The sequence below is a fragment of the Hakea prostrata genome, chromosome 10, assembly GCF_041222555.1.
Source record: "Hakea prostrata isolate BN-2017 chromosome 10, UWA_Hpros_2, whole genome shotgun sequence".
Taxonomy (NCBI): domain Eukaryota; kingdom Viridiplantae; phylum Streptophyta; class Magnoliopsida; order Proteales; family Proteaceae; genus Hakea; species Hakea prostrata.
In genome coordinates, this window is record NC_142609.1 from 9,859,354 (window position 1) to 9,869,715 (window position 10,362).

Genomic DNA, 10,362 nt, shown 5'->3' on the forward strand with positions numbered 1-10,362 from the left:
CCTGTATACATTCCAAAAATGCAGGGGATTCAAATCCAACTTTAGCTGGTGATGGTCTAGTAATAAGTTTCCCTTGAAAACAAGCAACACAAGAAAATTCATTGAATTGAAGAATCTTCTGATTCTTCAATGGATGTCCATGTGAATTTTCAATAATTTTTCGCATCATATTCGACCCGGGATGGCCCAACCGGTCATGCCAAATAATAAAACTATTGGAATCAAAATTCTTTTGATTCACCAAAGCATGTATTTCAACCATGCGAATATTTGTGTAGTACAAACCGAAAGAAAAAGCAGGTAATTTTTCCAAAATATATTTTCTACCTATCACTTTTGTAGTAATACAAAGATATTCGGTTTTACCATCATATGCAGTCTCAATATGATAGCCATTTTGACGAATGTCTTTGAAACTTAATAAGTTTCTTTGAGACTTACTACAAAATAATGCATCATTGATTACCAACTTGGTTCCTTTAGGTAATAATAAATTAGCTCTTCTAGAGCCTTCAATTAATTTTGTACAACCACTTATTGTATGAACTTTGGCTTCCTCAATCTTCAAATAAGAGAAATATTTTCTCTCTCTTAGTACAGTATGTGTCGTAGCACTATCTGCGAGGCATATATCGTCTTCACTAATCTTGGATCCAATTGAAAATTGAGGGACATCCATATTCTTCACTAAAATGAAAAAGGAATATATCAACAAAAAAAATGTAGAAAATCATAAAGAAAGTAATAAAATAAACTGATTGAAAACATATCATAAATCTTATTCGAACTCAAATAACAACAAAAAAAAACCAAATCATCAAATATTATCTTCAAAGAAGTCCACATCATCTAGATGTGTAATGTCTGTGAGACCACCAAAATCTTCTTTATAAGCAAAATTTGCTTCCATATCATTATTTTGGAAAGTCAAATTCGTCTCCACATTATTTTCCTTCTGTTTGATTGAAGCTTGATAAAGCTTGACAAAATATTTTAGAGTACGACAGACACGCATCCAATGGCCTTTCATTCCACATCGGTGACAAACATTATCTTTACTCTTTGAAAAGCTACTTTGAGAATCCTTGCGTTTCTCTTGCTTATTTCCATCATAAGGACGATAATTATTCTGTCTTTTTCCTCGTCCATGTCCACGTCCACGACCACGACCATGGCCACGATTATAATTTTGTCTTCTTTCATGCTTATCATGAATTGCTGCATTCATTTCAGGGAATGGAGCAGAACCAGTAGGACGAGCTTCATGATTTTTCATTAATAATTCATTATTCTGCTCAGCCACAAGGAGGCATGAGATCAATTCATAATACTTCTTAAAACCCTTTTCACGATATTGTTGTTGTAACAGCACATTTGAAGCATGAAAAATTGAAAAGGTTTTTTCTAATAAGTCCTCATCATTAATAATTTCTCCACATAATTTCAACTGAGAACTAATTTTAAAAACTGCAGAATTGTACTCGCTTACAGTTTTTAAATCTTGCAACCTCAAGTGCATCCATTCATAGCGAGCTTTAGGTAGGATTACCGTTTTTTGGTGATCGTACCTCTCTTTTAAATTGATCCACAATTCAAGTGGATCTTTCACAGTCAGATATTCTGCTTTCAATCCTTCATGGAGATGATGGCGAAGAAAAATCATGGCCTTCGCCTTATCTTGATTGGATGCAGCATTGTTTTTCATAATTGCATTTCCAAGACCTTTGGCGTCAAGGTGGATCTCAGCATCAAGGACCCATGACAAGTAATTCTTGCCCGTTATATCGAGGGCCGCAAACTCCAATTTTGTAAGGTTTGACATCATGTAAGCTAATATAAAAGATGAATAAAATATCAAATTAGATTTTATGTAAACATTAAATAATAAGTGCATCTTCTAATATTTGAAGTAATGAAGATTAAAGAGAATATTTGAACATAAAACCAATATAAAATTTACCTCAAAACACAATTAATTTGAGCGGAATCGTACACAATTGCTACGACAGATTTGTGCTCAAAACACGATTACTTCGAGCAAAGTCATACACAATTACTACGACAAATTTGTGCTCAAAATCCAACTACTTCGAGCGGAATCATGCTGATAACGTGTTATAAAATAAAGAGAATAAATCAGAGACAAAGAATAAAAACTAGAATAAGATCAATCAGAAGTATTTCATTCAATTAAGTGCATTACATATTTATAGTAGAAGGAGCATCTACTCTAATATGGAAATACAATATATGATTCTTGCACACAATAAGATATTCTTGATATGGAAAGATAGATTGCCGTCAAAGATAGAAGGTGCATAGAATGGAAATATTAACTGCTACCATTGCATGCTGAGATCACTGTAATCTTCAATAAAGATGAGAATGTAAATCACCAAGATTATATGCTGAGGTGGTTGAAATCTTCAATTGGAAGTATTGTCTATTAAGGTGTGATGAATATCCACAATCAATATTATTTATAACAGTCAGAACATTAATGCCTATATTTTAAGGCATTGCTGCAATTTACCTTTTTTATTCAAATCTTTTTCTTTTTCCTATCTTTCATAAAAATCTGCTAAATTAACTACATCAATTATTTTTTAATTCACCCTATTTTATGGGAATCTATCAAATATCATCAGACGTATTATGGATATAGATCCTAAAAGCCCAGCCTTAGAATCTCAATTTTCAGTACAACGCCTATGTGTCTGATTGGTCATGCTTCAATTGTTAACGTCGTAATTTTTGTAAAAAAAAGATCACCGAGAATACAAGCTTATAGCTCATAGCTCATAAACAGTGACTCCTGTAATATATAATTGTAGAAATCAAGGATTGAACAAAAGCCACTTCGTCGAAAACTCAACCGACAAGGTTATCCTACAATTATAAATGTTACAGAAGTTTGATCGCGATCGACATCACAGCTAATCAATAAGCTAAAATCCACCATACTGTTTTTATATCGGCCGATCGACACAGCTTATAACAAACGAAGTAAATCTTTTACCTCTACCAAAAAAAAAAAAGTAAATCTTTTCCCAGAAGCACACAAAAAAATAAAATAAAAGCCCCGAAGTAAATCATCTTCATCAAATGATGATTACTCACTTAAACAAGCACGAAAAAGAATGCTATCTGCATCGAATCACTCCGGAACACAAAGAAGATGCATGAAATGACCACCACACCGAGGAACCTAAACCTGACAAGTATAACATGGTTCTGGATGGTTTGACAAACTGCATATCTTCCAGGTACAATCCGAAATTAACAAAGGCTTCATTTGTTTACACGGTAAAAAAGGCTTCAATTGTTTTCAAGGTAAAAAAAAAGGTGAGAAAAACAAACAAACAGGACTCGATATTATTAGTAAGGTGAGAGAATAAAAGAGAAAAGTAAATTTTGTGAAAAACTCAAAAATGTAGATCCTGCCCTAATTATTTCAGCCCTTTCCCACAAAATCTCAATAAAATGTAAGACTATTCAAATAGAGTGGAAAAATAGAATGCCACATCAGCAGACAAAAGGAAACTTGTCCACTCATTTTTCCACTCCATTGAACCAAACAATCCAAACTTCCAAAATTGGTGAATTTACTTTTCCCACCCAAACTACAAATTCTTCAAACAAACCATACCAAAGACAAAGAACTGTTAAACCCCAGGGCATGCTCTATCAACAAGACCAAACCCTCATAAGAGATTACAAGTTCAAATCTCTTAGTACCGAGAGCCTCTCAAGTATATATAAAAACTTAAGGGCTCAATCTCACACGAGTGAATTCCTTACAAACCAACCTGATCGCTTGTCTTCTAAGCTCTTCATGCTATGCAAGCCACATACCTAATGCTGCTCATTAGGCAGCGGAATGGCCCTCGCCTTGAAAGAACCTTTTCTTAAATACCATGACCACACAAGACCAAAGGTTCAAGAATAGGATCTCAAATTGATAAATTGCCTTACAGGCAGGATCTTTAACTGCTTTTCTTCCTACACCAGGAGACTCTGGAGTGAGAACAACTGACTCACTTTGCTTACTTGGGGGGAAGAACTAAGCCATCCAAAGTATTGAACTACAATGAAGCAATAAAAGTCTACAGTAGAAATGTCCATCAACTACTCCATTGGCCTAGCAAGAAAAGATGCATCTAAGATCAACTAGCTCATCTGTGGTTGGCTGCAAATCCTAGGACTCCTCTTCCACGGCACTGTAGCTTGTAACCTATGGAGTTGCTTGATCCTTTTGGTACACAAGGAGTTCATATGAGACATCTTCCTCCAAGAGAACATTATGTCTTAATAAATGCTCAATTTCAAACATCAGAGAATTCATCCATACAAAAACAAGAGCACCCACACAACTCCTTCCCCCTTCCACCCCTTTCAGTGGGGGTGCAGACACTTATTTCAGGTGCCATGGTCTGTGCTGATGTGCCCAGTTAGTGATTTTCCTTCCTGATCATAAATTGCAACCTAATACAAGAGTTAACTTCTAACTCAAAACTAGCTAAGTTCCTAAAACCAAATATAAATATGGCCTAAATCCTTGTGTAAACAACAAGATGTTTCAAACCTAAGAAAGTACATCAACATCCATACGTCCAGATCAAGCCAACTTTTCTTGAGTATATCAGATAAAATACTGAACTAAATATACATTAGAGGTACATAAGAGTCCAGATTGCTGCACAATATAGGATCCACATTTAGAAATACCCTGTACTTCAATTGCAATAAGGAGATATTTTTAGTCTATCATGGACAGGAAACTAGCAGCAACAGTACACGACCCAACCGAAAGAAAGAAGAAAAATTCTCAAACTACACCATTTATAACCACTAGAATTAGACATCCTATGCTGAACCACAACTTCAACAGCCAAAACTATATGAAAGTTGGTTACAGAATAGGAAGCAACAAGAGTTAGGCTGTGAAGTAATTTATAACACCCATATAAGAAGGCATTCAGAGACTACACAAAAATATTGACTACCATCTCAACCCCCTTTTGAAATAATCCAGCAATCTGAAACTGATCAGAGTTAAAATGCAGAATCTGAATGGTTTACAAAGAACTCAAATAGATTCTACGCAGAATCCAACACAGTGAACATATAAATGAAATTGAAGCCCCAACTTTCTACAGTTGCACTAATAAAATGTTGGTTTCTGGCTCTTAGTATCTAAAAATCTGTACTTCCAGAGAACATGCACATAAAAACTAAGACAAAAATATCAAACTGATATAAGGTCAGAAAAAAGGAAATGGCACAGCCAAGAAAAATTGTAACATGCAAAAACTGTTCTACCAGTGGTTCTTATCATTTAGGAAGTCAAACAACAACAATAAGCCTTGTCCCAACTAAATGGGGTCGGCAACATGGATTGTTGCTTTCCAATCAGTTCTATTTTAAGCCATGCTAGATACAAGACCTAAGCTATATATATCCTTTCTCACTTCTCCTAAGGTTATCTTAGATCTACCCCTAGCTCTTCTAGTTCCTTCGATCTGGATTATATTACTTGTATGTATAGGGGCATTTATAGGTCTCCTTGAATATGGTTTTGCCACCTCAAACGACTTTCCGAAGCTTATCACTAATGGGAGCAACTCCTAGATCAACTCTAATATGATCATTTCTTATCTTATCCTTTCTAGTTTTGCTACTTATCAATCTTAACATCCTTATTTCTGCTACACTTAAGTTTATCAACACCATACATCATAACTAGTCAAAAGATCCTATAGAATTTTCTTTTAAGCTTTAATGGAATACACGTCAATCACACAAAACCCCAAAGGCACCTCTCCACTTCATCCACCCTATTTTAATTCTTTAGGAAACATCATCCTCAATATTACCTCTTTTGTTTATAATTGAACCTAGATACCTATAAGAATCACTCTAAGGAATCTCCTTATCGTAAAGTCTCACCACCTCATCGTTTGCTGATCATGACTAAAGTTACAAACTAGATATTCTGTCTTCATTCTACTTAATTTAAAGCCTCTTGATTCCAAATCTCCTCTCCATGATTCTAACTTAGTATTAATCCCCACTTATACCTCATCTATCAACACAATATCATCAGCAAAAAGCATACACCAAAGGACCGTTCTTGAATGTTTTTGGTTAATTCATCCATTACAAGTGCAAATAAATATGGGCTTAAATTTTGAATTTTAATGTAGCCTAACTGTAAATGGGAATTTATTACTTTATCCCCCCTCCCCAACTATTCTCACACTTGTCACTAAACCATCATACATATCCTTAACTATGTCTATATATTTACTTACAACACTTATTTTCTCTAGTACTTTCCAAATTAACGTTCTAGGAACTCTATCATAAGCTTTTTCTAAGTCAATAAATACCATATAAATGTCTTTCCTATACTCTCTATACATTTCCAAAAGTCTCCTAATTAGGTAAATAGCCTCTATTGTAGACCTTCCCTGCATAAACCCGAACTAGTTCTCCATAATTGTGGTTAAGTGTCTCAAAATACCTCCATAATAAATATATCAGCAGTCTATTATTGTCAACCTTTCCAATTCATTAACCAATACATAAGCAATGCCAAAAACAAAACCAAATAAAACTAGACAACCATCCAACTAATATTTCACCAAGGAGCCCCTACCCTAACATTAACTTGCTGTTGTGCCAAGGAGTTTTAGGTCAAATTATTCAGCACTTGTCATCATCCTAGAAGCTTCAAAATGTAGTTATGTTTTCTTTTCCTTCTTTCTTTTTCTTTCTTTCTATTTGGGTTTTTTTTTTTCTTTCTAGGGTTTTTTTTTTTCTTTTTTTTTTTTTTTTTTTGGGGGGGGGGGGTGTTTTGTTTCACACACTGAATATAAATTTCAATGAAGAACATTTAGCCACTATTTTCTTCTTCTACGTTGGGGATTCTTGTCATGTGTTTGAAAAGACTGGTAGGATTTGTATTTGGTCACACCACAACCCTTTGGTTTGAAACCATATAAACTAAGAAACCCTAACTTTATCCATGTACATCATCCTAAAAACCCTAAATCTCCCACAAAGTAAACCAAGCATCAGACTTATCTACAAGTTCAACTGATTACTTGCCATATAGTCCTAAGAAAACCATTCGAGTTCAACTGGATTCTAACCAGCCAAACCACAGAATTTCCAGTCATCTTTCAAAACCTGCTGCTATTCATTCAAGACAACCTCCCACAATCAAACTTAAGATAAACTTCACTGATAGGCCAAAATCATTTACTTTAACCTAGTTGATGTTAACTATTCATATCAGGTCCCAATTATTGGCTTCTAGGCGGCTTCCTACCAATGTGGAACTACATCACATGGAAATAGTCAGGTGGTTGGGTAGAGGAAACCGATGCAACAGTGGTGGGAGTAATATTGATGGAGGTGATGGGGTTACAGATAATGGCAGAACAGTGGTAGTCAAAACATTAGGACTCAATGGGTTGTAATTTATTTTTAATATGAAATTACTACTCTACACATCAAATGAGTCATCTCTCATTAAAAAGTAAGTGAAGGCAATTTCAGAGATTCAATTCCAATTACTAGAACAGGGTGCAAAAATCAAGCTATTCACTATCCACTAAAATGAAATAGAAAGTATCAAAATGAGACACCCCCACTTAAATGAAATAGAAACCAGTTCATCCTTAAATCCAACATCGGCAAAAACTCTTAGTTCATCCTTCTGATGAGTTCATTTATCTTGTCCTCCCGATTTCCAGCATCACCACCTTCAACATAGTGATTTCTCTTCTTCTTCAAGCCACCCAATGGAGCCTTGAGTTTGAATGGCCATAGGAAGTTGTTTGCCTCCTTGAAATGGGGTCCTACAGTCATTATCTCGTGGATCAGATCTTCAACGCAGATAACGCCGTACTTTCCCAAAGCCTGTATGAAACAACCAGTCAGGAGGGCAAGCTGCTGTAAATAATATTGTGATTACAAAAACCATCACAGATATCTTAAAGACCTGTTCAATAATTGAGTTCTCTGTCAATGGAGTTCTCTGCTTGTTCAGCTTGCCGAACCCCCTCTTGTAAATCAACTCCCTAACACTCTTTAAGTTTGGATAACTGGGGAAACAAGTTACTTCATGTAAGAAATTATTGAGTATATTTTAGCTCATGGAATGAAATGCTCTAACAGAATACATACCCATATGTGACGTAAGGCTCAACTCTATGCAACATGTTCACTGTTGCCTTGTTAACTTTCAGAAAGACACCGTTAAATATCTGCAGAGGGGCAAACAGTCATTAAAAGGGGTAACTCCATTAAAATCTGCAGTAGCATCTACCACACCAGAAAATAACTAGTGGTTTGTATAACATCAGAACCTTTCAATATTATGTGGGTGGTAAAGGTGAGGTAGGTAACAATAGTAAATGCTAGTCGAAGTAAACAACTCTTCTACATTAAACATCCTATAATACAACACTCTAGTTTTAGTTTCCTTGAGTACGTGTGAAATGTTATGAGGATTACCTGTCGTAATCGGAGTAGCTGCAAAATCTTTCTTGTCTTTGGATGCATGGCATTGATACTGAAATATTCAATTTTCAACAACATTAAAAACAGTGCAAAGAACACTCGATAAAGAATCAACTCAGAAAACAAAATACACCATACCCACGGATCCGAATGATGAACAGAAGCTTAGCTTCAGGATTAACATAAAATCCTCCCTTCAACTTTGCCTCCCGCTTCAACTGGATCAACTCCTTTTCCTAGAAAAATGAACGAAGCCGTTCAGTTTACATATGTAACTAAAACAAACAATGTGATTTAAAAGGAAAAATAATTGATTTCTTATCACTACCTGCTCTTCGTACTCTTTCGAGTACTGCTTAGCCCTGTTGAAAATCAGCTTCCGGTTCTCTGCTGCCTTCTTCTTTGCGATTTCAAGTTCTTGCTTCTTTGCAAGATCCCATTCCTCGTTCCGTTTTGCCTTCTTCAACACAGACTCAGGGACCACGGACCCTCCCTTTGCTTCTACCTCAGCCATCCCTCTGCAAACTATTCACTCCCAATAACAAATTAAACAGGCTTCACAGAGAAAGACATATAAGGGTTCTACAATCGTCGGATTTCTCCCGGATAAATAGCATTTTTCTAGAACTAAAACAATCACTAAACCTGATAAGTTCATCTAAAATAGCATAAACAGTGGATCCAACTCGGAAATCTATTAGGTTAAAAGGAAAACTCAAATCAAAATCGAAAAATCTCTATTGCAACAATATATTTCCATGAAATGTACTATTCCAAGTCGATATCTAGTATTGCTTATTCATTTACAGACCGGAGTAAACTAGCCGAGACATCGGGGCACTAGAGAAAGAGGATTTCAGCCTTACCAGTTTCAACGATCAGGTGAGGCTTCTCTGATGCAGGCGGAACCTTCCTAGGTTTGGGAAGAAGATGAAAATGAGGTTTTTGTAGGGTTTCATGAAGCTTTCCCTATTTCATCGAACGGCCAGCGTATCTGATGCTCTACATAGATTCATTGGCCGTTGGATGGAGAAAACTATAGGAATCTCCAAAATAACCTTGTCTTTAAGGAATGCTTGGAATCCTCTTCGTCGCAAGTTAGGTTTTTTCTTCTTTTTTTTTTGAGAAAATGATACTTTATATTAATAGAAATAAATAGAATACATACAATAATGCAAGATTAGGTTCTAAAGAACCTACGACCCTGCCGCTCTTCTACAACATGTTGAGAGAGCTGAGTAGGCAAAGAGAGAAGATCCAACAGAATTTCTTGATTCGTCGTTTTCAATCCGGTTAAATAATCCGCACACCTATTAGTCTCCTCCCTAGTTCCATGTACCAAAATACACTCCTGAAACAAAGATCTCAAGTGAAGAATATCCTCAAGAATGTGTAATATCCCCCAATGTGGGCGGTAAGTCCAGTAAAGTCCTAATTGTCACTTGAGAGTCTGAATGCGCTAAAACCTTATTATAGCAGTATTGCCGTGCAAATTGTAAGCCACACCGTATTGCAAGCATCTTAGCATGAAAAACACCCACATTAGCACAACCATCAGAACAAGCAAAAATTACATCGCCTCTACAATTTCGAGCCATAGCACCATACCCTCCAATATGTCCCCGGTGAGAACCGTCATAGTTGATCAGGATCCAACCCCATGGCGGTGGTAGCCAATAATGAACAGAACTCTTGACCTGGCCAAAAAAAACCGAAATACCCCAACTAGAGAAGAATTGTCTCTGTCTTGAGCAATCCTCCACCACTAGCTTTGCAAATTGAAACCGTAATCGAGTCATCTTAGCCACTAAGCAAAAGATGTCGAGGTCA

General features: G+C 36.0%; 2 protein-coding genes across 2 annotated transcripts; both read right to left on the minus strand.

Moving 5' to 3' along the window:
• Positions 1-817: 817 nt before the first annotated feature.
• Positions 818-1,825, minus strand: LOC149001830 (uncharacterized). Its single transcript, XM_089138588.1, has one exon. It carries the CDS (start codon positions 1,823-1,825, stop codon positions 818-820), a length of 1,008 nt encoding a protein of 335 aa, XP_088994714.1.
• A 5,032-nt stretch (positions 1,826-6,857) lies between these two features.
• Positions 6,858-9,508, minus strand: LOC149001831 (large ribosomal subunit protein uL30w). The gene is made up of 7 exons (XM_089136976.1): positions 9,399-9,508; positions 8,861-9,057; positions 8,671-8,768; positions 8,527-8,584; positions 8,197-8,276; positions 8,012-8,114; positions 6,858-7,929 (listed from the first exon to the last, which is right to left on the minus strand). Exons 2-7 carry the CDS (start codon positions 9,044-9,046, stop codon positions 7,714-7,716), a joined length of 741 nt encoding a protein of 246 aa, XP_088993102.1. The 5' UTR covers positions 9,047-9,057; positions 9,399-9,508; the 3' UTR covers positions 6,858-7,713.
• Between the last annotated feature and the right edge of the window lie 854 nt (positions 9,509-10,362).

Bases quoted from the DNA above. Each gene is read 5' to 3' on its own strand.
- LOC149001830 (XM_089138588.1), bottom strand. From the start codon at position 1,825: ATGATGTCAAACCTTACAAAATTGGAGTTTGCGGCCCTCGATATAACG.
- LOC149001831 (XM_089136976.1), bottom strand. From the start codon at position 9,046: ATGGCTGAGGTAGAAGCAAAGGGAGGGTCCGTGGTCCCTGAGTCTGTG. The intron at 8,585-8,670 runs GTATGGTGTATT...TGAATATTTCAG, and splicing joins TTCATCATTCGGATCCGTGG to TATCAATGCCATGCATCCAA. The intron at 8,115-8,196 runs GTATGTATTCTG...TTGTTTCCCCAG, and splicing joins GAGCCTTACGTCACATATGG to TTATCCAAACTTAAAGAGTG.